Source organism: Asparagus officinalis, chromosome 7 (genome assembly GCF_001876935.1).
Source record: "Asparagus officinalis chromosome 7, Aspof.V1, whole genome shotgun sequence".
NCBI lineage: Eukaryota > Viridiplantae > Streptophyta > Magnoliopsida > Asparagales > Asparagaceae > Asparagus > Asparagus officinalis.
Window position 1 is genome coordinate 143386827 of NC_033800.1, and position 27392 is coordinate 143414218.

At 37.7% G+C, this 27392-nt stretch overlaps 3 protein-coding genes across 7 annotated transcripts; 2 read left to right on the forward strand and 1 right to left on the reverse strand.

Annotated features, from left to right (window-relative positions):
- LOC109849097 lies at nucleotides 1861–18707 on the reverse strand. Of its 3 annotated transcripts, XR_002248990.1 has the most exons (6): nucleotides 18280–18707; nucleotides 7514–7552; nucleotides 5346–5430; nucleotides 5175–5267; nucleotides 2415–2467; nucleotides 1861–2227 (listed from the first exon to the last, which is right to left on the reverse strand). XR_002248990.1 is itself a non-coding variant. In XM_020418890.1 (5 exons), exons 1-4 carry the CDS (start codon nucleotides 18637–18639, stop codon nucleotides 5185–5187), a joined length of 567 nt encoding a protein of 188 aa, XP_020274479.1. In that variant the 5' UTR covers nucleotides 18640–18707; the 3' UTR covers nucleotides 3677–3989; nucleotides 5175–5184. The 3 variants fall into 3 exon arrangements, 2 of the variants coding, with proteins under 2 accessions (XP_020274479.1, XP_020274478.1); XM_020418890.1 differs by lacking the exons at nucleotides 1861–2227; nucleotides 2415–2467 and adding an exon at nucleotides 3677–3989; XM_020418889.1 differs by lacking the exons at nucleotides 1861–2227; nucleotides 2415–2467 and having other exon boundaries at nucleotides 5031–5267; nucleotides 18280–18705.
- LOC109849177 (probable calcium-binding protein CML30) lies at nucleotides 21225–22005 on the forward strand. The gene has a single exon (XM_020418990.1). The coding sequence runs from the start codon at nucleotides 21346–21348 to the stop codon at nucleotides 21856–21858; it is 513 nt and encodes a 170-aa protein (XP_020274579.1). The 5' UTR covers nucleotides 21225–21345; the 3' UTR covers nucleotides 21859–22005.
- Nucleotides 23956–27361, forward strand: LOC109850713. 3 transcript variants are annotated; one of them, XM_020420776.1, is made up of 5 exons: nucleotides 23956–24075; nucleotides 24867–25027; nucleotides 25129–25340; nucleotides 25887–26035; nucleotides 26894–27361. In XM_020420776.1, exons 2-5 carry the CDS (start codon nucleotides 24873–24875, stop codon nucleotides 27140–27142), a joined length of 765 nt encoding a protein of 254 aa, XP_020276365.1. In that variant the 5' UTR covers nucleotides 23956–24075; nucleotides 24867–24872; the 3' UTR covers nucleotides 27143–27361. The 3 variants fall into 3 exon arrangements, with proteins under 3 accessions (XP_020276365.1, XP_020276364.1, XP_020276363.1); XM_020420775.1 differs by having other exon boundaries at nucleotides 23957–24076; nucleotides 24871–25027; XM_020420774.1 differs by lacking the exon at nucleotides 23956–24075 and having other exon boundaries at nucleotides 24834–25027.

The window sequence follows — 27392 nt, forward strand, 5'->3', positions numbered from 1 at the left end:
TCTTATAGTATATCTCATTGCTAGGATATTTACCTTTGTTCATATTGCTTATTCTTGCTTGTAACATATTGTATATCTCTCTTGCAAGAATAATTTGTTAATTAGATTTTAATTGGTATAAAATCAGATTAGATTAGCATAAGACCCTAATCATCCCCCCCCCCCTTTAGGGTCTAACAAATTGTTTCACGACGTATTGGACACAACAAGTGGGACATTTATTTGCTTTGGTGTCGGCTCAGTTTTGGGAAAACTTCACCGAGGTGGAGAATTGTGAAGACGTGGGGGCCACCCACGTGAGCATGTCCCACGCGATTGCAACCGGAGGCAAGCGCGTGAACGCGGTTTCGTTTTCGCGTTAACGCGGTTTCGTTTTCGCGTGAACTCTGGCCCACCCGATCCTAAAGTGATATAACGCAGTGGCTTCTAGGGTTTAGTGCGCAAGGAGGCAAATTGGCAAAGGACCGATCCTAAAGTGATATAACGCAGTGGCTTCTAGGGTTTAGTGCGCAAGGAGGCAAATTGGCAAAGGAGCTTCGTGCAAGTTTTTTGTGGTGTGCGGCTGCAGGAGAAAACCGCAGGTAGAGAAAAATCGGCTTTTTCATGCAAGGGCGTGTTTTGGCAGCTGTCCTTTTGTAAAGAGAGATTGTGAGGGATTTGAGAGTTTGTTTGAGGGTTTAAGTTGTGTGATTGTAAACTCTAGTTGTTTTTTCTCCCTCTAATAGTAGATCTCCCCCCCTCCTTGCCCCGTGGACGTAGGTAATTTTTCGAACCACGTAAAATTGGTTGTCTCGCTATTTATGTGATTTGTAATAGCTTATTTAGGTTCCCTCGACAGGTCAGTCCTAGAACTGATGAGAGGAAGAGCTGATATCTCACTTGGTTGAGATATTTTACTTAAAGTTCTTGTTTCTTTGGTGAAACAGGAATTCCTATTGCGACCTAACTCTCTTGTTGTGCCGCCGAAATTTCCGCTGCGCGCAACATTGTTTTGCCCCTAGTTTCATTTCAATCCATTATTTGGTTGATAACAAAAAAAAAGGAAATCCAAACTTTTAAAACCACTTGTCGCATCGTCCTCCAACGTCACTATTATTTTAATGCTTAACGATAGATTTCCAACTCAATCCTGAGCTCAAAGCTCGGAAATGGAGATTTCCTGTTTTTATGCGACCTCCAACGTCACTATTATTTTAATGCTTAACGATAGATTTCCAACTCAATCCTGAGCTCAAAGCTCGGAAATGAGGTTTTCCTGTTTTCATGACGTGCCACTTGGTTTCTTCACTCGTTTTCTATAAATTTTTTATTGAACCGAACACCAGAAAAGAAAAATATTTTGGCACTTTATTTTCCAGGATGGGTGTGTTAGGTCATGGAAATCTTCTTCCTTTTTCTCCCGCAAAACAAACAGCCCACAAATGTGCTCTTTACAGACTCACAGTAGTTTTTGGAGTTAGGGCGTGTTTGGTTCGCTGTTTTGAACCGAAGAAACACTTTTCTCTAGGAATGAGTTACACTTTAGACCATGAATTTTTTCAAACATGAAAAAACTAAGCCGTGCCTGAGCATTCAAAATAGGATTGCTAATGGAATAACCGAGTGACATATTAATCAATACATTGATCTCCTTTAAGAAGTCAATAACACATTTACCACCTTGAAATGATATGCTTTCAGTTACATATTGCGAGAAAAGTTTCGTTGCATCCTATGTGAACATAGTTGAAATCGACAATGGCAACATCATCGACATTATCGTTATGATAAAAAATGCCAAACTTAGGAGCCAAACCTTAACAACTCAACGTACATGCTTTACCAAAAAAAAAAAAAAACTTTGTCTGCAGTGATTAGGTGTGGCTGAAGAAGAAAGTCCACAATATTGGATATTCATACTGAAAAGTCATACTTAAGCTTGAAATTTTAAAAACATTCGGATTTCAGACAGAAGCATAAATAGTTGCATCACTACATCATAATCTGACATTCAGTTCAACTTTCACTAGAACTAACTACTTTGCTATTTTGCAAATTTGTAGCACGTTATGTTAGATAATACAGTATTTCCTCCTTCGACGTTTTCTAATAGAAATCACTTCATTTTTCTTCCAGGCGGTTTTGGTGTGTGACGATTATTGGCACCCGATCCAGGATAGTCATTTTCAATCTCCCTATTCATTCTTTCGCTGAACATCCCTTCCATTGTTCCCTCTTCGAAATTGCGCTGTGTTCATCAACAACAATGCAACAAATAATTACAAAAGAAATGGTTAGCGGTAGTATATCAATAGGGTTCTTCTATATTTCACCATAAATCACTTCTTGGCATTTGCTTAGAAAACAGAAAATGATACCACCAAGAAAATGCAACTATGTCGAGATCAAATATTAAGAAAATGCAACTGAAGTACCTGAGGATTGAAAGCTTGAAGGTCTAGAGTACCTTGAAACATTCTTTGATACCCTAGAGCACAAAAGTAACAAAAATGGTCAATAAACCAATAAAAGTGGATTAACAACACAATTACTTGATGAAGGACTAAATATACCGTTGGAGGAAATAATTAGGTGAAAGAAGGCAAATAGAATCACTAGCTGATAGAGTGAGAACCTTCCCATGTTTACCAAGCTCAATATGCATGTATCCTCATTTAAACAATGGAGGTCTCCTTTTATATAATCTCCTCCCTGTGTTGGACTTGCATAAAAATCTTGGCACATCTCTCATAAACTGAATAGAGTCAATAAAGGTCCGAAAAAAAACATGTCATTGCGTAAATGGACATCTACCTAACACACACTTGTCTACTTTCATAATGAGGCTTAGGACAAAGGTATTTCAATATGCCGATAATACCCTTCTCAAGAACCAATAGATCGAAGCTTATGCAAGGGCTAAATGGTAAGTTGAAGGCATCCTAAAGAGTTTATCAAACCAAACGAGATCTTTAGGATGGTGAGCTGTTGATTAGGTGTCCTGCTATTGAGATTGTAGAAATTAAGATATGAGGGCTATGCTTAATTAGTGGAAGTGGAGAAGATAATTTGATATTTCAAGTGGAGCATGATACTAGAAAGATGATGTTGATCGCCACAAATCACTACTTGGGACTCATGCAAGGGTTTAGAGTCAAAAGAGTAAGGAATTTGTTGGTTAAAAGGCTCTTGTGGTCTCTCCACTGACTTCCTAAATGTGATGTATGGCAGACAAAATTTACCCCACTCAATCGTGCATTCTATATGCAGTTTTACTATTAGATTATGATGATAATTAAGGCTGATGGCAGACAAAATTTACCCCACTCAATCGTGCATTCTATATGCAGTTTTACTATTAGATTATGATGATAATTTAGCATTATGGGGATGATGCAAGATCTCAAGCCTCACAGTTTCGCATGGCAAATGCTGTGTACAGAGTAATTTATCAGAGGCACACTTTGCTGGTAAAAACACTAGTCAGTTCCTGTTCAGTCCTTAAGATTTCATTTCTTTGATTTACTATCTACTTGCAGGTAGCTGGAACTTGAAGTTAAGCATGTGAAAATACATGTGACTTATAATTCTGCAGCAATCAGTTCATATCATTTGAAAACTTCAGAAATCAACAAAAGAAAATTTTGGTGACAACGAAATTTCTTGTCATTTAAGAAAATGCACGATTAGTCTAGCTCTAGTTTGGTACAAATCGGAGCATTAAAGTTTCCTTTTCTTGACTCAACGATTAACCTGTTCCCCCTCTTTATTGCACTGTTATCGAGATGATACATAATCTGCTTATTTCTCCCTCGAGAACAAAAACAGATAATATAGACACATACAATGTTAAGAGAGAATGACTTAAGCATCATCAGAGCCAGGGATGATGTTTGTCAGGATACAGCCCTCGGCAGTTGCATTCTCTGTTTGTGCTGTGCAGGCCTGTGTGGAAGAAGTTGGCTGCCCAAGTTCCTGTTCAACAAACTTCTAGCAGCACAACGGCAAACCTAAGCACAAAGTGACCACAGAAAGCATGAAAGGCAAAGAAACAGTCACAGGGACACATATTTTAACGAGGCATGACAATCAATGTGATTATTTACATCCTCGGAGCACAACCAGGTCACGGTTTTCATGGTTTCACTAATAATCAACGAAGAATTAAAGCGCCCGGGACTCTCGCAAATTGGGGTGCAATTCTGTAGGCGTCCAATTCTAGGTCCAGTGATATGTATTTGCCATATAGATTAGGCACTACAAACAACATATAGATTAGGCACTACAAACAACATAAATCTTATGGGTGCGCACCAAGTACCCTCGGACTCTTATCAAAGTGCTATTTACTTTATAATTGTGTGTAGTTCCACATCAAGAACACTTGTAAGCCTGAACATATTCCTGATTTATTTACCAAAGCTGACTAACCCTCTCTGGAATCAAGTCAATTTTCCCATCATAGCAAAGCCAATGGTTTGGTACAGTGCATAACAGGTGTCAAGCAATGAGGGGTTCTTCAGCAAGAAAGTCAGCTACAACAACATTGAGAGCTTCTCAGAAGAAGAGGGAAGGCATTATATTTCAAAAAGAAGCTCCACTTCGTTAAAAGGAAAATGAGTGCACTAGAGCTGAAGGCTAACTTTCCCCAATGAATGCTAGAGGGGAGCTGAACCATCCAAAGAGATGCATAAACAAAGGTAAAGAGTCTTGTTTGCTAAACTAGAGACCTGTCTTGTCAAACAAAGGGAAATGATAATCCAACCATCAACAACTTGCATAATAATTGATTCTTGTGTTCCCCCCTTCATATTTACAAAAATTTGTAGTCATATCTTAAACTAGGGACCTTACAATTTCTACCCTCTGCTTTACCAATGAACCAGATGTCATCAAGTTGATTATCTACTAAAAATAATATGTACATACTACTACTTGTAACTACTCGTAACCATCAATATCTTTTAACAATTTATATAAATACTACTTGTAACTATCAATATCTCCAATAGTTATTTTCAGTTATTCATGCCAGAATAGAGATCCTAAGAGAGCACAAGTTCGCCAGGGTTCTAAGAAAAATTCGGTTATGAACAAAATCATTAAACTGCATGTATGGAATATTCAACAACAAAGCTAATAGAATTCAATTACAGGGACATGATAATTCCCCTTTGACATGAAATACCACGCACTTCTGTGTTGTTACTGTATATTACAACCCCCAGAATCCTGACCACGACGCACATTTCCGTATGCAGAGATTTCTAGAAGATCCATGTCTCTTCCTGCAAGTTAATAGAAGCTTAAAATTATAGCAGCAAGAAATTAGCCATGGATGAAGTGCATTTAGTAAATCAAAATACCTGACACTTTACAGTAAGAACTCTTTTGTATAAGGTCTGATCTGGATATCTCTGTTTTATTCCCCTTGGCTCGGTTAACAGTTGCCTGCAGAAATTAAGATTCAGGTTGTAGTATGTTTAATTATGTAACAAGTGGAAGAAAATGCACTGAATTTAATTAGACTTTTAAGCTATACAGTAAAATTATCTTTAACTGTAACATTAAATCGCTCCAACATCAACACTGCTAAAGCATGCATATATCTACATGGCATCTCTTTTTAAGATTTATGCTTTTAACATTAGCAATAAAAAAACACTACTAGACAAAGGAACTTATATAAGCGTCTCATTGTTTCAGTTTATATATTAGATTTTGAAGTTTAATTATTAACTTCTCAAAATTTCGCATTAAATCCCGTCAGTCATTGTTCAATTTAAATGATAAATCTATTCCTCTCTTCTCTGGTCCTCCCAATAAGTAACATCAAAACGGATAAACTCCTTAAAAAATTGTTTTAAGTTTGTATCTATTATAACATGGAATCTACATGATGAATCATACATATGTTAATATTGTGCACACAAAATCTGATTGACTGTAGCAACATCGGAAAAGACTTACTAGGGCTAAACAAGTTCGAAATCAGCACCGAAATCCATGAATACTTACTAGGGCTCAGGATATAAATAACTTGGTCATAAAAGATTGCATCTCCTATAAAACTATGATGCAATGTAGGCTGCTCTTCTGAGGGATTACCTCAGCCAAACATTGTAATATCAATGTAGGTTGCATTCCACACAAAATTACCTCGTCTAAACATTACATAATTAATATAGGATGCATTCTCAATTTGTTATCATCATCATTTCCCATCTAATAAACATAAACAAAAAGAACCCATATCAGAATTGAGTACCAAAGAAAGCCATCTGTCATTAAGGTCAAACAAAAAGAACTCATACCAGAACATGTACTTCACATACTACTCATTTTATCCTCATCTGAAGAGCCATGTATGTAATGTATTCATGTCACTACACCAGTAGCCATCAATATTTTTATTCACATACTACTCATTTTATTCACATACTCATTTTAACCTTCTAAACAGTGTAATATTGAAAAATGTGGATAATAACAATGAAGAAAGGGATACCAGAACATGTACTTCACATACTACTCATTTTATCCTCATCTGAAGAGACCTGTATGTAATGTATTCATGTCACTACACCAGTAGCCATCAATATTTTTATTCACATACTACTCATTTAATTCACATACTCATTTTAACCTTCTAAATAGTGTTATATTGAAAAATGTGGATAATAACAATGAAAGAAAGGGACAAGTTCACAAATAACTATTAATAAATTGCATAGGAATTTCAATTTAAAAGAGAATTTGTAAATATAAAGATTTACTTTTTTTTGTAGAACAACAAGAAAAATAGAAGATGAAGAATTAGATAATATCAAGACCAATTTAAGCTAATTTACTTTTTCAAAACAACTCTCCCTCGAGATACAAAATAAATTGATATTTTGAATAGTAATTGGCTGCAAAATTTTGCCATTAACAAAACTTTGGAAAGAGATATTCAGCTAATTAAGTAATATATTAAAATTTATATTCTTAAACTAGGAAATTTAGAGTTGACCTTATATTCTTTAGAGCAAGAATGTACAAGCATCAGATGACAATATTTTTGGTAACATATATTTTTATAAGATTTATAATTTTTTATTTTAAGTATACAATAATCAAATTAAATGTATTAAAACTTAGAGAGACAAAAATTTAAAATACAATGATAGAAAAAATAAGCTGACGTGTTTTGCACGGGGTACATATTAGTCTATTATAACATGGAATCTACATGATGAATCATACATATGTTAATATTGAGCACACAAAATCTGATTGACTGTAGCAACATCAGAAAAGAACACCAAGCTTTAGGTTAAGGGTGGATTGATTATCAAAGTTTGCATACATCCTTAAAGACTTGGGTAAATAGTGGTATCTTAGCGGTGTGATGAGCCAAGTTATATTTACAAGGTGTTAAGCTGAAATTGTCGCCAAAATCACCAAAATTTCATATTCTGAATTTCTAGATATAAATATTATTAATAATCTGAACACAAATAAAGGGAAGGATTGCAGAATACAGAACATGTACCTGCAAAACCTGGCAGTTCTCCAGTGTGCTCTTTCCGCCCTGGCATCAAGCAAATATCATATACGATGAAAAGAGACCAACATATTACAGGTTTGAATAAAAGCAACTAGCATTTTTTTTCAATTATTTCTTAAAATGTATATGAATGACATCAGAAAGATCTCACAAAGGTAGTCCCCAAAAAAGAAAACGCTACCTGAAATACACTATAATCATAGAATTCCTTGCCATCATAACAATCAGAAAAACCACAAGATAATGTATTAGGCCTTGCTTGTTTTTTGGAGTTGAATTTTCGAAACTGTCAATTTTCTATGATTAGGCATAACATAAAACTAAGGCACGTTTGGCTAAGATTTATAGCCAAGTAAATTGCAGTTGTCCAACAAGAAAATGTTAGGTTTAGCTGCATATTTTACAAGATCTTCTTATTCCATAAATCTCAAGAGATAAGAGAAGTGCTCCCTTCTCTTCCCTTTCACGAGCACATTCTTTCCTTCTCATCCTTTAACTCTGTTTTGTATCTAACAAACGATAAAGTTATGTTGCACCGTAGTTAAACATTTCTAAACTAACTAAATTCAATATTAACTACAAAGCTATAATTCATGAACTTTTTGACGCAGCGCAGAAGTGATAACCTCGGAATCCACCAAGGGTGTTCTCTGAATCCACAAAGAATGTTCTTCGAATCCACGAAGAACTTCGAATCCACGAAGAAAATATTGAAAAGAAAAATTTTATTAATGAAAAGTTATTTTTCCTTTGGGGTTACATGACTCTTCTTAAATAGAAAAACAAATAAGACACCTAGTAAGACTAGAATTACAAAAATAGAAAGTATCAAATAAGCTTCCTAGTAAGACTAGAATTACAAAAAAAAAGTGTCAAATTCTATTCTAAATAAGACTCCTTATAATAGAGGAAACAAATCATGAATCAAAATTGATCTTGTTTCCTAATCTAATTTGACTCTAAAATTAAATTTATTTTCTAATTTATATTTCCTAATCTAAATAGACTCCAACTCAGATTAAGCGTCCTACATCAATCTCTCCTTGTTGAAAGAAGCTCAACCCCGAGCTTATATTTGTTAGAATAGTAACTTCATTGATAAATAATTTTCTTCTCTTGCAATAATCAGCGTCTGTCTTGTACTTAGTATTGATTTTCTCCATCTGTTGTTTTACGTTCTCGGCTAAAACTTCTTCTGAATCAAATTTATATATTATTCTTTCCGACATCATGTGTATTTTATTGGCGGCATGTGGATGTGCAGTTGACTTCAAAAACTCCTCAAAATATGTTACATGTTGCTTCTCGTATTCTAGTGCTTGAAGTATCATCAAATTCTTTTTAAAATTATTCACCAACTTTGCTTCTAGGGAAGAAAATCCCGCGCCATACTCCATATATAATTCTTTCATCTCCTTTATCTCTAGCCCTACACCAAGTAATTCACACATATCATCAATTGTCTCACTCTCTAATTTATCATTCTCCTCCATCGGGACAACATCAATATGTGTAATATCGCTCTCAACCCCTTTGAGGATATCATGCATATCATCCATCTTCACTATCATATCACCATAATGAATCTCATGCATAACGATTGTTTGCACCTTAGGAGGAATTTCGGTAGGGACATGTTCTTTTTTTTTAGTTACAACTAAGTCATAGACCTCTTCAGATTGTTTCAAGTTTTCTGCTAAAGCCTCGTTGTTTGCTGTTTTCGTCGAAAGTTGGTTTCATTGTGGAATTCATTATATCTTCGGTCGATTACAACAAATTCAAAAGAAATAGTCTTTTTATAAGACTTCTCTTACACAACAAAAAGAAAATTATAATTTTTTAGAAACAAACGCAGGATCGTTGTTTGGATCACTGCTTGCGTAGGATCTTTGTCTGTGCCGGGTGTGCGTTAGCCCGTGGACCACCGATTCACAGATTCTGATTGAATCGTGAAGGTTTTGGGAATTCTTCATTCGTTTATCGAAGTAAGAATTTAAAGCGAATATCTTATCGATGTAAGATGTTCACTCTTCCAAAGATCAAGTCAGAGCTTAGATCTCTAGGAATCGCTAAAAGCTTCTTGAGGATGTTTGTGAAGAAGGAAGCCTCTCTCTCTTGCTCCAAATCACCAAAAGCTCAAGCCTTTTCTGCTCTAATCTACCCCTTTCCCCTTTATTTCGTGTCTAGGGAGGTATTTATAGGGGTATGAGTGCACAACAGTTGAAATGAAGGCGAAACAACTGACCAAATAACTGCTCTTTGGCCGCGACAGCCAACACTGCCGCGGCTATTGGCGCGGCAGGGTGGGCTGCCGCGGCCAAAGAGACGGTTACCAGCACGTTCCATCATGCTTGAAACCGTTCTCCCACGACCTTTAACCACCTTTTTCGTGGTTTAACTGCTTGTACACGTCAGCACACGTTCCCTTTTTGATACGCCGCCACGTGGACTTTAAATAATCATCATATAACTGCCTTGTAACCACCATAGCACGTCCTATAATAGTCGCTGCACATTATGCTGCCGCGCCTTAGCCGCGGCACGATATGCTGCCGCGCCTTAGCCGTGACACCATATGCTGCCGCGCCATGGCCGCGGCACAATATGTTGCTGCGCCTTAGCCGCGGCATGATATGCTGCCGCGCTTTAGCCGTGACACCATATGCTGCCGCGCCATGGCCGCGGCACAATATGTTGCTGCGCCATGGCCGCGGCACCATGAGCTGCCGCGCCTGAGCCGCGACACCAAGCGCTGTTTATTGGTGTGTACATGTTGTCTTACTTCCTTTGAATGATTCCCCCTGATTAAGAGAATGACGTTTATCACATTTTCTTTGTCTTGAGTAGTATTTGGATGTCTGTAAGCATTTTTTGACGCCTACAGATACCCCCTCCAAAGTATCTCAGACTCATCGTTTCTTTAGAGAGGAGTCTGGGACACTTTGGATATGATAAGCTTTCCTTGCAATTTCTCCAGTGCTTTGTTGAGGAAATTACGTAGAATGGTCTGTGAATGGCTTCAATCTTTGACTTCTTCATCTTTTAGCCTATTCAGTGCTTTGTAGAATAGCTAAAATTTCTCCGGTGCTGCGTTTATCGCGTGGCCTTTGTCGAAGTCTTGAATTTGAACTGCCGTCGAAGAATAGAGAAATAGTTTATACTCATATACTCTATTGGAGTGTTCGGGAAATAGTTTAACCTCATATACCCGTTGGGAGGTTCAAGGAGATGCAGTTTATACTCATATACTCATCGGAGTGTTCGGGAAATAGTTTAACCTCATATACCCGTTGGGAGGTAATCAGGTTATTCTTAAGAATATTTTGAGTAATATTCTCCAGAAACTTCCTATTGAGGGTAGAGAAACAGTTTAGACTTGTGCACCCATTGAAGTGATATGGTCTTTTTTTGTTGGTAGAGATGAATCCGAAATCGGAGAGGAATAATTTTATATTCTATCTCCTGGTCTCTTGTTTGTTGGTAGAGATAAACCCAAAATTAGAGAGGAAGAATTTTATATTCTATCTCCTGTTCTCTTGTTTGTTGGTAGAGATAAACCCAAAATTGGAGAGGAAGAATTTTATATTCTATCTCCTGGTCTCTTGTTTGTTGGTAGAGATAAACCTAAAATCGGAGAGGAAGAATTTTATATTCTATCTCCTGGTGTAAAAGAAACTCAAAGTGGGATCTTCACTTAAAGAATCTGTACTGGTTTGAATAATCCTAACTGTCGTAAGGTTTGATTATTCAATTCAAAAGTGGACCTTTCGTTCGCAAAATGAATCGAAAGGAGATTTTGACTGTGGTCCTAACTATAGTAAGGTTTGACCAGGTGGGAGTTTCGAGGTGATCCTAACTGTGGGAAGGTTTGATCGCTCGATTTATGAACCTCTCGTTCATTGAAGGAATCGAGAGGTGATTTTGGCTTTGGTCCTAACTGTTTAAAGGTTTGACCAAATAGGCAGTGAGACGATCCTAACTGTTTAAAGGTTTGATTGTTCAATTTGTGGACCTCTCGTTCATGGAAGGAATCGAGAGGGGATTTTGGCTTTGGTCCTAACTGTTCAAAGGTTTGACCAAATGGGTTGTGGGAATTTAAATAACTTTAATTCATGACGGATTTTGGTGTACCCTTTGTCGATCGATTTGATCGGTGAGGGGTTTTGTGAGGAAAGATTAACTGTTTACAGATTTGAATCTCATCTCAACAAAACTGTAAAAGAACTTTATGATAATCAAAAACATATTATTTGAGTATTCGGAAATCACCGTGGGGATGTAGTGTTTATCACTTTGTTTGTAATGATCGGGTTATCCCTAAGAAAATTACATATAGTATTCTTTCGAGAACTTCCCGTTACATGAACCATCCACCCCCAGCTTCCTTTGTGAAACTGGGTCTATCATCATACTGAGTTATATGACTGGGTTATCCTTAAGAATATTACATGTAAAAATTCTCTAGGAACTACCCGTCAAGAGTGGGAAACACTTTAGACTCATATACCTATTGGAGTATTCGGGAAATAGTTTAACCTCATATACCCGTTGGGAGGTTCAAGGAGATGCAGTTTATACCCATATACTCATCGGAGTGTTGAGAAGCAGTTTATACTCGTATACTCTTCGGAGTGAGGGGAAACAGTTTATACTCGTGTACCCAATGGAGTTGGAGTCGTCTTTACTTGGCTTGTTTCGCTGTTATGACGCCGGAATCAATTAAGGCTTGGATTTTATTTTTGAGTCCAAAGCAAATCTCAGTGGGATGAAGAACCCTTCTGTGATACGCACAGTAGTTTGGATCCGTAATCCTCTTAGCTCCCTCCTGATCTTTAATAGGTGGTAGCTCGATCTTGTCATTGGCGAGGAGGTATTTCAAGATGGTTGGAGTTTCATCATCTTCGAAAGAATACTCCTTTTGAAACCTCGGATCGGGAGTCGCGTTCCCAGTAATTGCAGATGTCATCGGTCGGCTTCTTTCAGCTTTCTTTCTTTTAAAAAAGTGCTCAGCTTGTTCGCCACGTAGTTTTAACTCTTTCCAAGTTTTGGATGGTACGACCCCCAGAGCTTCCAGGACATCGATGGAGAGATTATTGTGGCATGTTTGCAGGATAAACTCCTCTGTAACAGGATCTCTGCAATTCATTGCCTTGTTACGGAAGCGCTTGACAAAATTATCAACTGACTCTCCGTCTTTTTGCTTCTCATCTAGAAGGGTTCCAATCGACACTTCGGTGTCATCATCAAAGAAATTGTTGAGAAACAAACTTTTCATGTCATCCCAACAATTAATGCTCCCTAGCTTGAGACGTCGGTACCAATCGAAGGCGGGCCCACGAAGGGTGCCAACGAATGACCGGACCATTAAAACCTCGTTTCCAGAAATCATGCCCAAATGAGACTTGAAATAAATCAAGTGCTGAGTAGGCGAGCTTTTCCCGTCAAACGGTGTGAAGTTAATCAAATTGAATTTTTTCGGGTACGGTATTGAATCTCATTCTCTTGGATAGGGACATGGAATACCCGTCTTTTTCACTTCTTGAGCCGTCATCAAAGCATTGACTTTGTTTTCAAGCTCTTTCATTTTCTCGTCATCGTCTATGTTTTCATTCAAAGGACGTTGAGGAGAATGAGTTAGGCCACCCCCTGTAAGAGGTGTCATTGAACCACCCTCAATATCGTTATTGGGAGGGTGCGTTAAACCACCCCCAACGTTATTACTATTGGGAGGTGTATCAGCCATAATGACTTCATCCACTTCTGGATCACTATCATCTGCCACATTCTGAGTGTGACGGCTAGATTCCGCTCGCTGACTGAACTCTGGAGGTTAAGACCGTTGAGCTAGCAATTCTCTCATTTGTTGGATAGCCAATTCCATCTCTGTCTTCATCTCAGCTCTAATTTCTTCACGTTGTTTGGCTAGAGCTTCTTGAAGTATTTGAGCAAATTGATCAGAGGTGATCGTGAGTACTTCTCTGGTTTGTCCTGTGCTAGATACCGTATCATCCGAAGCGATCGCAGAACAAGTGTCCGAGAGCTCATCCTCTGATGACATTCCTTCATGCATTCTCTTGTAATCTCTACATCTGATAGCTCCTGACTGGAGTCGAGACATCCGTTGGGCAATTCTTGAATTGACTTTTTCTCCCGGGGAAAAGTCGGGGTTTGATTCATTTGAATACCGCTTAGATTTTTCTTTATCAGCCATATTGATGGTGACTTCAGGGAATTCATCCTCTTGAATAGCAAATTCCTTGCTGAAACGTCTCGGCCTGGGCTTTGACATTTCGGTGAAAAGCCTCTGGAACACTGAAACTCTTTGCGGGATGACTTCTCGTTTGGCGTAGTTATATTCCAACAATGCTGCTTTAATGAGTCGCGCACAGGAACAATGAGAGTTTATTTCTCGAATAGTTCTCTTTCAAAATTTATTCAAATCCACAGCTTGACAGTACGATTCATCGGTATGATTGTCGGAAAATCCTATCGTCTGTTGGTATGACCTCCCAGGCAAAACGATGTCTTTTGACGAACACATCTTCTTCTGAGGGTGTAAAATATTGTTGGCATTCTCAGGATAAATTATTGTTACCTTTGAGCGATCCAAGGTTATGTCAGGAGTCACACGTTTAGAACCACTCCCTTGCGGGTGCGGAGTCTTAACGGGCTCCAAATGCTGATTTTGCACAACTCCAGACTTCGGTATCCAAACTTTGTAGAATTTTGATGGTTCTTTGGCCACCGTTTTCTTGTTTCTTTCTCGTCTTTGTTGTAAGAGAACACGGGCATAAGCAGCGTTTGCACGACGCTTTTGTATACGTTCTTTGAGGGTTGAGCGAGCCCTCTTGACTAAAGTCCATTCATCCGTCGTTGGTTTAGTAGAGATATGAGTAATTGGTTGTTGAGACAACTGAACCACTCGATGCCTCCTCGACTCTAGGTCCGCGTGATAACGAACCCCGTCGGTTTGTTCCAAGGCCTTAGCTATTTGACGAGCACGGCGCTGACGTTGTCTCTGACGAGCCCTCTTCGTCAGTGCCGGTGGGCTTTGATTCGATGACTCTTTAACTAGATAAGAGTCATTGTGAGCAGAGGTGTTGCGAGTAAAATCCTCAGCAACAATCAGGCGAGAGTCTTCATTCTGTGCCTTCTTTGGCATGGAAGTCTTCTTCAATGGTGAGATCCTCTTGTACTTGCGAGACAATGAAGATCTTGAAGAGGATGATGAGAGATATTCCTCAAATTTGGTTTGGTCGAATTCGTATTCGACCATAGATTCAACTGGAATCTTGATCGGCTGCGACACGACGGTCTCGGCAGCGAGACCATTGGCTCTCACTGTGGTTGCCAGTTTGTTTTCGTCGAAAGTTGGTTTCATTATGAAATTCATTATATCTTCGGTCGATTATAACAAATTCAAAAGAAATAGTCTTTTTATAAGACTTCTCTTACACAACAAAAGGAAAATTATAATTTTTTAGAAACAAACGCAGGATCGTTGTTTGGATCACTGCTTGCGTGGGATCTTTGCCTGTGCCGGGGGTGCGTTAGCCCGTGGACCACCGATTCACAGATTCTGATTGAATCGTGAAGGTTTTGGGAATTCTTCCTTCGTTTATCAAAGTAAGAATTTAAAGCGAGTATCTTATCGATGTAAGATACTCACTCTTCCAAAGATCAAGTCTGAGCTTAGATCTCTAGGAATCACCAAAAGCTTCTTGAGGATATTTGTGAAGAAGGAAGACTCTCTTTCTTGCTCTAATTCACCAAAAACTCAAACCTTTTCTGCTCCAAAAATCCTCTCCCTCCTTTATTTCGTGTCTAGGGGGGTATTTATAGGGGTAGCAATGCACAACAGTTGAAATGAAAGCAAAATAACCGACCAGACAAACCATCTTTGGCCGCTGCAGTCGACATTACCGCGGCTATTGGCGCGACAGTGTGGGCTGCCGCGGCCAAAGAGACGGTTACCAGCACGTTCCATCGTGCTTGAAACCGTTCTCCCACGACCTTTAACCATCTTTTTCGTGGTTTAACTGCTTGTACACGTCAGCACATGTTCCCTTTCTGATATGCCGCCACGTGGACTTCAAATAATCATCATATAACTGCCTTGTAACCACCATAGCACGCCCTATAATAGCCGCTGCACCTTATGCTGTCGCGCCTTAGCCGCGGCACGATATGCTGCCGCGCCTTAGCCGCGACACCATATGCTGCCGCGCCATGGCCGCGGCACAATATGCTGCCGCACCATGGCCGCGGCACCATGAGCTGCCGCGCCTGAGCCGCGACACCAAGCGCTGTTTGTTGGTGTGTACATGTTGTCTTACTTCCTTTGAATGATTCCCCCTGATTAAGAGAATAGCGTTTATCGCCTTTTCTTTGTCTTGAGTAGTATTTGGATGTCTGTAAGCATTTTTTGACGCCTACATTTGCCACCAAATGTTTCTTCTCCTTAGTAGCTTTTATCTTAGATGGCTTATTTTCTGTAAGAGGCAGAAGGACAATTCGACGTCCATCTTTCTTGAAGATATAAATATTGTCTCTACTTCTGTGGGTAGCTCCAATATCGAATTGCCATGACCTACCTAAAAGCATATGACAAGTATCCATCTCGACCACATCACACAACACATCATCAAAATACCTGTGACCGATAGAAAAAGGTACACGACACATCTCATCGTTCTGCACATCATTGCCCTTGTGAATCCAGTCGATCTTGTAGAGAGGTGGGTGTTTCTCTGTCTTCAAACCTAACTTATTCACCATACGCCGAGAGACAAGATTCTTTCTACTATGATTGTCAATAATAACATCACAAATCTTTTGCGTCACAGTGCACCTCGTGTGGAAAATATTGTGCTCTCGAGGTGATTCTTCTTTCTTTATTGCTTTTTTAGTGTTCTTCCCAACTCTAAGGTCTTGTTTAGGGTCATTATCGCTGTCGAATTCATCATGTGAAATCGAATCACGTCGCTGACGACGATCAACGCGATTTCGAACTCCTCTCGTGTTCAGACGCTCCACTACCGACGCAAGTCGCTCTATAACAGTCTTCATCTGATTAACACCGGTCTTCAGCACGTCGAACTCAGTTCAAAAAATAAGGGCTTTATGACCTGTCATTGGATCGAAGGAACAAGATTCTGATACCAAATGACGCAGCGCGAAAATGATAACCTGGGAATCCATCAAGGATGTTCTCCGAATCCACAAAGAACGATCTTCGAATCCACGAAGAAAATATTAAAAAGAGAAATTTTATTGATGAAAAGTTATTTTTTCTTTGGGGTTACATGACTCTTCTTAAATAGAAAAACAAATAAGACTCCTAGTAAGACTAGAATTACAAAAATAGAAAGTATCAAATAAGACTCCTAGTAAGACTAGAATTACAAAAAAAAAGTGTCAAATTCTATCCTAAAAAAGACTCCTTATAATAGAGGAAACAAATCATGAATCAAAATTGATTTTGTTTCCTAATCTAATTTGACTCTAAAATTAAATTTATTTCCTAATTTATATTTTCTAATCTAAATAGACTCCAACTCAGATTAAGCGTCCTACATCACTTTTAAAATACCCTAAAACCTCTTCTCAAAACCCCCACGAAATCATGACCCAACAAACCAAAATCACATTAAAACCATCCTTTTCTCCCCAAATATACTTCAACACCTATAAAGCTATGTTGGCTGGTAAACTGCAGCGCAGTTAATCTAACCTCAAGACTACGTTTAACTAGAGAATTTATTGGCTTATACTTAACTCCGCAAATCACAAGGGGAAAAAAGAAAATGAAATGCTCCCTTTCTCGTCTCATTTTCATCTTCCTACCCGCTATTCCCTATATCAAGCACATTTGTGATAACCCGTTAATTTTTCCCACAGTGGGAATCAACGTAAGTATGGATGTTGCACTCAGTAGGTCCCAAGGCTTGCATTACTCCAACGAGCATGCAAACTTGAGGCAAGACAAATGGTATCATAGCAATTAGCTAGTTAGAAGTCTGGAACTAAGTGCTTTGTGGGACTAATGATAGATCCTATGAGTAGTGGGAGCTACATCTAGAATCTGTAGGACAGAATTCACATCACACAGTGGCGATCCTGGGATGAACTGATGTTATGCCGCGATGAGCACATCATGTGTACTTGAGGTAGGGTGATTGTGATATCCCATTTTATTTGTCCCACGTCGAGAATTCACAATAGAATGGATGGATTTATAAAGCGGGCCATGATAAACAAGTGTAAGAATGACTTGTCATTTTGGCAATAGTTTGAACAAAACAACGTGCTGTACTCAGTAGCTCCCCAAGCTTACATCGCCCCCACCGTGCACGCAGGCTCAATGCATGACAAAAACCACTTTGTCAATTCCCTTCTTCTCATTCAAATCCAGCATGGACATAGCTCCATTTTTCTTCATCTAACCAAAAATAAGGCTAAGTTAAACTAAAGATGCAGAATTGCAATCTAAAGCTAGCAAAATAACTTTCAGTAAATTACAAATATAATCCGCCGCCTATCAAAACACAATAAACGCACTTCACAAAAACCCAAAAAAGAAAAAAAGCATACCCCACAAACCAAAATCAAATTCACCATCACATATCCAACATTGAAAAAGCTAGCATTTTATCCCAATCCAATCAAAATGCGACTAAACCCAATTCACAATAACCCCAAAAAATCAAAACCCACCAATCAAAATCGCAACTTTAGACCAATTACATTACCTTAGAGAAAGGAACAATGTGATCATAATCATGGCAGAGGCAACCAGCGCACCCCACGAGCTTCCTGAACACCAGATTCCCAAGTGGGTCCCGCCGCCACCGGTCGGGATCTCGGCCCTTCACCCTCTCCGCCTTCCCCCAGCACTGCTGCTTCACGCTGTAAGGGAAGCTACGAGGGTTGGCGGTGTACTGTTCCTGCAGATCATCGAGAGTCTTAACGTCGTCCGAGGCCGAAAGAGGGGAGTCGAGGAGAGAGGCGGAGGCTCGAGGAGAGGAGCGAGGGGATGAGTTTGGGTTTATGGGTTGGGTTCGATTGGCTCGCTTAGATGAAGAAGATGATGATTTTTTGTTGGGCCTCATTTTTGGGGTTTTTTTTTTTTAATTTTCTCGGGTTATCTGAAATAGATAAAGAGTTGGAATTAATGGGAGGCGGATATGGGTAAAATATTGAAGCCAGTTTAATGTTTGCAATATTATTATCATTACAGATGATGCAATTAATTTGGTTGTAAGGAACGTTGAAGATTAGCAAAAGGGAAATTAAAACATAAAACAAAATGTCATTTTATTTTAAGAACGAATTTTTTTAGCTCCAAATATAGTATGTTTTACAAAAAGAAAATATTTATTTCACAAATCCCCCAATAGCTGTTATATGAAAAACGTTTGTCGCGGGTAACCAAAAAAACTTGTAAAAGACAAAAAAAAATTGCACTGATATATTACATGCGTATTATTTCTCTCGGCATATCACTTATCTAACTAATATTTTCTATTTTCTTGATTTTACATTTCTAGTCTAGATTTTTAATATTTTGAAAAATATTATTTATATTTTGTAAATTTTAATTTAATTGTACATCATAACGAGATCAATCTATCCTTTTCCTTTTTTTCGTTTACTAATTAAAAATTAAAAAAAATTATAATAATTAAAAATTTACTTAGAATTCTTCTTTCTTTGAATGAGGATCCTTTGCGCTACCTTATTAACAGCCGCTTGATTTATCCAGTAGATGATTATGATTCATTATAAATCTATTATATTCTAGGGTATCTTCTCTTCTCTTCTCTACCTCTCTTCCCACGTATCTCTCACGCGTGTCATATTTCTTCTTGTTTCTATGCATCCTCTTAACTCTTGCCTTTTCTTTGTGCCTAGTCTTCTCGGCAAACTTCCTTTACTTTGTCATTGTCTTAGTCATTGGTGACCCAAAAAGGAAACGGAGAGGAAGAGGAAGAGAACGAAGACTTTTTAAAAAGAAAAAGGAAATTTGTAAGCAAACCGGAAGCTTCCTATAAATTTAGAGTGATGGAATAAAGTTTGTGTGAAGTTCAATTGCACTTGCTAAGCGCAAACTATGAAGGATTAGAATATATCAGTGGACAGCATGAACAAATTTACACTGCGGCCTTCCTCTCAACAAAAAGCGTGTGTACTAGTGAAAGCATCAAGTAAGAGCCAATATTGAAGCAGCTCACTAGGCAAAATTAGGGAACAACATGAATTAAAATATAGATTGCGTGGAGATCTACAAAAATTGATTAATATCATTAAATATGCAAATATATGATCGGTGATTATTATTATATTATGACATGAATGTACCAGTTCATAGAATGCTGTCCTTAATATAGGGGTGGAAGAAGAGCATGCAAAATATATTATTAACGCCACAACTTTATTAAAAAGAAACAATAAGTAATTAATATCCAACTACGTATAAAAACAGAAAAGAGTAAATAGATTGATGTCTTCCTAAATCCTAAAGCCTCGTTTTCTATCCTTGAAATTTGCTAAGTTTAAAAGGTAAATTTCACTAGCATTAGCACAATCACCTTAAGTTACTTTCTAATTTTTGTTTTAGTTGTTGCTAACTTCTTACTGTTTGACATAACGGTAAAAAAAAAATTTAGGGTTAAAGTTCTTTTCTTATTTTTTTCCACCCTCGACGAGAGGAACGTATATAATCATGAACACAAACAGACATGATCTTTATTTTTTATTTTTTTTTGTGCGTTGCTCAGTAAGTTTAGTTATGAATAACGCACCTCTTTGATGAAACCCCGATCTTTTATTTGTAACTGAAGTTATGGGGGGTGTTCTCAAATTAACCCGGTTATTATTTGAGATGAGGATGATGATTTTATTACTTGAGATGCTGAAATCAATATGAAATTAAAGTGCTTAAAAGATTCGGTAGACTGGACCTGCACTCCATTCTCCTTGCCTTGCAGTTTGCGGCTAAGATTTTGCAGAAGACAGGATATATATCACATAATTCTTCTTTCATCTGCGCTACTAAATACAGTACAAAGAGTGGAATTCTAATTAGACTAGAAGTCAACAAAGATCGACGGCAGAGTTGCTCAGGGGTTAAAACAAGATGATTACCGAATAGATCGACCATATGTTTTTATGTTGGACTCCCGGTAGAATTTGGAGTTGGCGTGAAAGTAGAATTTGACCCGACTTGTGACTAGAAATTGATGTATAGAAAGATAGTCATGCATATTTTTCTAATCATTAAAAACCCCTTTTAACTTTTTGGACGATTATCAGAAAACCCTCCTTAAGTTTAGGGGTTATCAGAAAACCCTTTTAGGTTTGAGATTTTATTAGAAAGTCCCCTAACTTAGGGAGCGTTTCTGATAAAATCTCAAAGTTAAAAGAGATTTTCTGATAAAACCTGAAAGAAGTTGCTTAGGAGTTTTGAGATGCTCGTTGCACTTCAAGTTTTTTTTTATTATATATTCTTAAAGTTAGAGGGTGGTTTTTTAATGATCACCCAATGTTGAGAGAGAGAGGGGGGAGGGTGGGCAGGGGGTTCTTGGTATTTACCCTTCTGTCTGCTCCATAATTGATGATTAATTTATCAAAGAATTTGTTAGCATAAAGACAAGCAGAGGCCTGCAAGAGCTCAGCTTCTTCCTCTATCGCTTTCACTGAAGACTTCTCCTATCGGGACTCTACAAAGACCAGCCCACTTCCTCTAGTATAAAGACCAACTCACTTTCTCCCTGTCCTCACAAAATCACCATTGCCCAGATCTCCAGACTCTAACAATGGAGGCAGAGCCAGTCGGGTTCCTCTTCCTCTTCACAATCCTCAACTGGGCCGCCATCAAAATCCAATCTTTTTTTTACCTCCGCTTCATCTCCTTCCTCAAGAAACCATCGGTCGTTAGCACTTACCCTCATCAGCTGCATCAAAACAGAGGAGGAGGCGTCAGGGTAAGCAGAGAAGAAGCTGAGTTGGTTGTTGAGAGTCTCGGATTGCTCTGCGGCGAAGGTGGGGAGCAGCTAAAGGAGGAGATGGGCACTGATGATTTTTGCTCGGTGTTTGAAGAGAGAGAGCCAAGTTTGGAGGAAACTAGAGAGGCTTTCTCTGTGTTCGATGAGAACCGTGATGGGTTTATCGATGCAGGGGAGTTGCAGAGGGTTTTGGCGTTGATGGGGTTTAAACAAGGATTGGGGTTAGAAGGATGTGAAGGGATTATTGGAGGTTATGATGAGAATGGAGATGGGTTGATTGATTTTGATGAATTTGTCAAGCTTTTAGAGAGCAGTTTTTGCTGAATTGCAACACCCCACCCCACGTTTTATGGAGTCTGTTGTTAATAGTAGTCTTTGTACGAAGCCTTGCTTGCGTACTATGAGTATATATTTTGAATTGGGTTCCTCTCCACTACAAAAAAAAAATAATGGAGAGGCCACTATTTTTAAGCTCAATCGTTGATTACTTAATAGGCGATTATGATATAATCTAAATCTAACACTTATCATACCCTTGTATATTGTACTCATTCCTAATTTGCACCAAAAAGGAAAAATCACAACCACCAACTAGATAATCAATGATTGTGATTATGTAGTGGTCTCTCTACTACTTTTTAGAAAGTGGAGATGATCCGAATCCACATATTTTGTTGATATTTTTTTGTCACTCTTAAGCGAGAGATAATTGTAAAATGATACGTAACACGCTGAAACAATCTACTCCTCTCTACTTGAAGGAGAATTCCAAGAATTATTATTTATAATACAATAAATATTGTAGCATAAAAAGTTAACCAAATTCGATCATCTGCACCCGATGTTACTGTTCATCATGCATTAATTTAATGTAGTATAAACATTAAAATAAAATTCTCCATGCTTGAAGTTACTATTTATGCTACAATGTTTTACTGCATAAATAGTAAAACAAATAAAATATATTAAAACTTAGATCCTTCTTTAAGCATAGAGGAGTAGATATGATTTTTAAATCAAATATATTAAAACTTGGATCATTCTTTAAATATAGAGGAGTATGTATGATTTTTAACTTTAAACAAATATGATTTTTAACTTTAAACAAACAATAATTAAATCAAATGTATTAAAACTTAGAGGGAGACAAGTTCAAAACGCAGTGCTTAAAAAATAGGGGGTCGTGCTTTGCACGGGGTCTACACTAGTACATGTATATACTAGTGTGAATATCGTGCAAAGCACGACATAATCCCCCCTGCTACAATAATCTCGGTTTAACTGCTACAATATTTTTTGAATTTTTTGAATTGCTACAGTATCCCTGGCTCTGCTACAGTGACCCTTGTACTATTTATGCTACGATGTTTTATTGTACAAATAGTAAAACAAATAAAACATATTAAAACTTAGATCCTTCTTTAAGCATAGAGGAGTAGATATGATTTCTAAATCAAATATATTAAAACTTGGGTCCTTCTTTAAATATAGAGGAGTAGATATGATTTCTAAATTTAAGCAAACAATAATTAAATTAAATGTATTAAAACTTAGAGGGAGACAAGTTCAAATGCAGTGCTTAAAAAATAGGGGGTCGTGCTTTGCACAGGCTGTACACTAGTATATGTATATAGTAGTGTGAACACCATGTAAAGCATGAGATATTTTTTCCCCGCTACAGTAATCCCGTTTTAGCTGCTACAGTATTTATTTTGGGCGGAACAAGCTCCTCCTCTCCTCCATCAACCGTCGACACCCTCAACATCTCATCAACCATCCTATTCTCCGTGGCCAGGGGCATGATGATGCTCGTCAACAAAATTAACCCAACCCCATAAAGAGAACTCCATCAAAATACAAACTTGGACACGAAAACCAAAGGCCCAAGCACCCATAATCAAAATCCAAGCACCCACAACCAAAAACCAAAGGCCCGCGACCAAAACCAACCCCAATGAGATCCTACTTGAAGGCCCTAGCATACAGCATCCGCGGCGTGGCGGTATGCTTAGAGACGAAGATGTTGTATGATGGCTTTGGGTTTGTATTTTAAGTAAAATGGGTTACGGAGTAAAAAGGTTTGAAATTATACGCTTAGTGGGTTTGGGCTTATAATGGAAAGGGGACAATAGTCCAACTACTAGTTTTGTTAAAGTTAATGAAATATTTCATCTCATCCTAACAAATCGTAACTAGAGGAGTAGAGGGACTAATATCAGCGTATATATTTGATTTGAGGACCTAAAACAGTGATTTGAGGGTCCAGTACAAAATATCAAAGATGCAAAGGACTAATATTGAAAAACCCCAAAAGAAAAATGTGGTTTTCAATTCAAGTAACTTCCGGGTCGGGTTCGCATTAGGAGCGTATAGGGTTCGCGGGTTTGAGAAAAATACGCGTTTCTAATGAACTTTAGCGGGTTTGGGCGTTTAAACCCCCTACCCACAATCGGCAGTCTCTCGCGCGGGACGACGAGGACGACGGCGTTAACAAAACCGCGGAGAATCGCGAAGAGAATAAAAACTGTTTAGAAAAAAAAAGGTCAGCTTTGCTTCTAATTTAATTTCGTATTCTGATTTTGGTTCTATATTCACAGTTCCAGCAATCGATTATTTAATTGAACACTTCATCGACTGTTTACTTTGGGCTTAGGGTTCACTTTGAGCAAAATTAGGGCTAGCTTTGTGTGAAATAAATTAGCTTTATTAGTCATTCATTTCCTGTGTAATGTCTACTTGAAGAAAATTAGGTTACGCGGCGTTATAATTCGAGTCAAATGGAAAAGCCTCTTGAATTTGTTGCTGAAAGCATCGTCTTGATAAGGAGCAATCAATGTTGGCAAAAAAAAAAAAAAAAACCTTTGGGGGCCATCTTAAATTAATTCAGTGTAAGTTGAATATATTTCATTATTAATTTTATAGGTAGTGTCAATTTAGATGCTTTTAGTATGGTAGTTTGATGATGTGATCCCACTTTGTTATAGTGTACATATAAATCAGTTATTCTAAATATATCAACTTGTAAAATTCCTCGTCAATTATCTACATGATCTTGATGCTAAAAAGGTTGGATTTTTAGTAGCTTTGATCTCACATCAAACTCACATGTCACCACCAAGTTTTAGACGATTTGTTTTCCTCAAAAGAAGGAAGTTTTTAGGGAGTTTGTTTAGGACATTGGAAATATGGAGAAAATTTCATCTCATCTTTATCCCTCTGCATGACTCTTCCTAAATTACGTAAGTACGACAAGTGATATGGGTGCCCTTGATGAATGTGGTGAGGGTTGAGGGTTGTTGTTTTGTATTCTAACAATGATTATATCGCGTGTTAAAGATATGGGTTTGCCCTTGATGAATGTGGTGCGCATGAAATCAACTCCTATTCTAAAACTTCTTCAACTGGAGGAAAGGCTGCTCAGAACTTCTTCAGATAATTGGTTTATCGTGAATGATGGAATGATTCTTCCTACCATAGTCATGGGCATATCTGGGTACATCTCCATCTTTAATTTCAGCATTTGTTTATTTCTTTTCAAACTGCAATCCAAATTGTAAGAAAGTATTGACAGTTGGCAGGTATCTGTAATATCAGGAGGCTCATGGAACTGGTTGAACTTAAACCTGTGCTTCATNCTGGAGGAGGAACTGTGATTGTCGATAGTGGAACAATTTTTACTGCTCTTATCTGCAATAAGAATGATGTTCCTGCGGTGCAGCCATATCCTCGCCCTATTATGTCTTGGACAGGCCAGTTGTATGGCGATGTTTTTCGTGGATTTGGTGATTTCCATCTTCGTGAAAACGGTATGTGAGATAGATTTTTCTCTAAGATACAAAATTTTGTTTCTTTGTAAAGATTATAGTTTTAGTTTCTAAGTATTTCCATTATATGCTTAAACATATGTTGTCACTATGTTAAACTAATATAGAGTGAACTTATACTGTATATGTGATGTGCTACATGTTTCAGTGTGATTTTTTTCTAATAAGAATTGAATTTATACTTGACAAAATTCCATAAAAGCAGAAATGCTACATCTGAGAGTAATCTAAACCAGTGTTCTTCTCCACAGTAGTTTCATTCACGACTTTCATATGCAATATAACCGCAATTTTTTCATACCATGCTCATCAATGTACTTCGTAGTTAACCTTTCAGTTTCTACATGTCAAACTTTAATATTTGTTTGTGTAAAGCTTAAATTGTCTATCGGCAAGTGTAAACTTAATTTGCTGTGTTCTACTATTTCCTTCTTCCAGTGGATACTAGTTATCTTTACTCATTAAACTTTATTTTTGTCATAATCATAACATTTGATAATTGAAACACTTCAAGACTGTCATTTTTAGATTACGTGTTTGATACTCGCAAGTTCGCTGGGAACGCCCAATCTATTACAAAGGATCGATGGGACCATCATACGTCATTTTTATGGGATTATGATGTCAAGAATATGAGTTATCTCAAATTACCCTTGCGGGCACCAGAATATAGATCGGTATGATACTCTGTCTTCTTCAATAGCTGTTTTGTTAAAGAATAGCTTAGAATCTTCTGAAACATGCACAAACACTATCTTAACTATATCCTTGATATTGTTATCTCAATTCTCATTAAGTCTTAATAAGCAGGTTATAAGTCTGAGCTATCTACTTAGTTTAACAATTATGTTTCAATTAAACACACATTCACTAGAGATATTGTATTATTTTGGGTTAATTGCAGGAGTCTCATGTCCTTTTTTTGCGGATGTGAACAGTAAAATGAGGCTCGCATAAATGCTAGATGGTTTGTTGGCAGCTAAGAAATTTGGATAAAAATATTAATTTTATGAGAGGGAAGAAAACTGTTATTCTAAATTTGCAGAAAGTTTAGGAGGCAACAATTTGGGTGATGATTACTGTGCAACTAGAGAAGATAAATAGAAAATCCTTTTGTAGCTTTTCACAGTACAGGAAATGGTTGTGCTACTGATTAAAATAAGAGGCTGTAGAAATTGAACATGCTGGGTGTAGTTATGAGCCACTTAAATAGAGAGATCAAAATGCCAATTTAGTAGATGAACCTTCTTTCAACTTAAATCATAAAAACTAAACCAAGCCATTTAGTGCCTAAATGTACTCTGCGTTATCTAATCACTAACTCGTCTTTCGCGCAAGTGACTCTAATAAATTTGCTTTATCGGGTGTCATCTTATCATATAAATATATGACATTAGTTGCTGCAGTGTTCAACAAAGTGCAGCATAGATGAATTATTTGTCATATTTTTTTATCCATGATTTTACAAAAGGTGGTTCTTAGGATCTATATTGAAGAGAAGAATTAATTTCCCTGAATGTTACTAATTTTTCCAGGCAAGAGACCATGTTGAATTCTTATGCCGGATGAAGGAATATCTTCCATCCAGATCAACTTTCATCGAAAGAACCATTAGTTCTCTTGAAAGATACTTCTCAGTTAGACAAATCTCAGCAGAAGAGATCTTTGATCCATCTGATCCATCGTTTTCTCCTACAACCAAGCTGTTGACAGAGCAGGAGCTGGAAGATGCATGCTCGTCTCAGTCTGAAAGTTTCAGATGTCAATCAGCTGTCTCAAGATAATTTCTCTAAACACGCCAATGCATCTCACCATTCAGGACCGAGATTATTTTTCGAATAAAGTTCAGCACAGACGTCTTGTCAACTATTTGCTTGTGTACTCTTAATCTATCACGTGTTTCCATTTATTGAATATAATCATTTACCTAAGGTTTGTGCTCCAGGAACGGGACTGTTTTCTTTCTTCATGTCATTTTGGGATGCCTCAGGCCTTTGCTCTTCTGTAAACTGTGCAGCCCTCCCTGTTTCTTTA

Bases quoted from the DNA above. Each gene is read 5' to 3' on its own strand.
- LOC109849097 (XM_020418890.1), bottom strand. From the start codon at position 18,639: ATGAGGCCCAACAAAAAATCATCATCTTCTTCATCTAAGCGAGCCAAT. The intron at 5,431-7,513 runs GTACATGTTCTG...TAATTTCTGCAG, and splicing joins AGAACTGCCAGGTTTTGCAG to GCAACTGTTAACCGAGCCAA. The intron at 5,268-5,345 runs GTATTTTGATTT...ATTAACTTGCAG, and splicing joins TTCTTACTGTAAAGTGTCAG to GAAGAGACATGGATCTTCTA.
- LOC109849177 (XM_020418990.1), top strand. From the start codon at position 21,346: ATGGAGGCAGAGCCAGTCGGGTTCCTCTTCCTCTTCACAATCCTCAAC.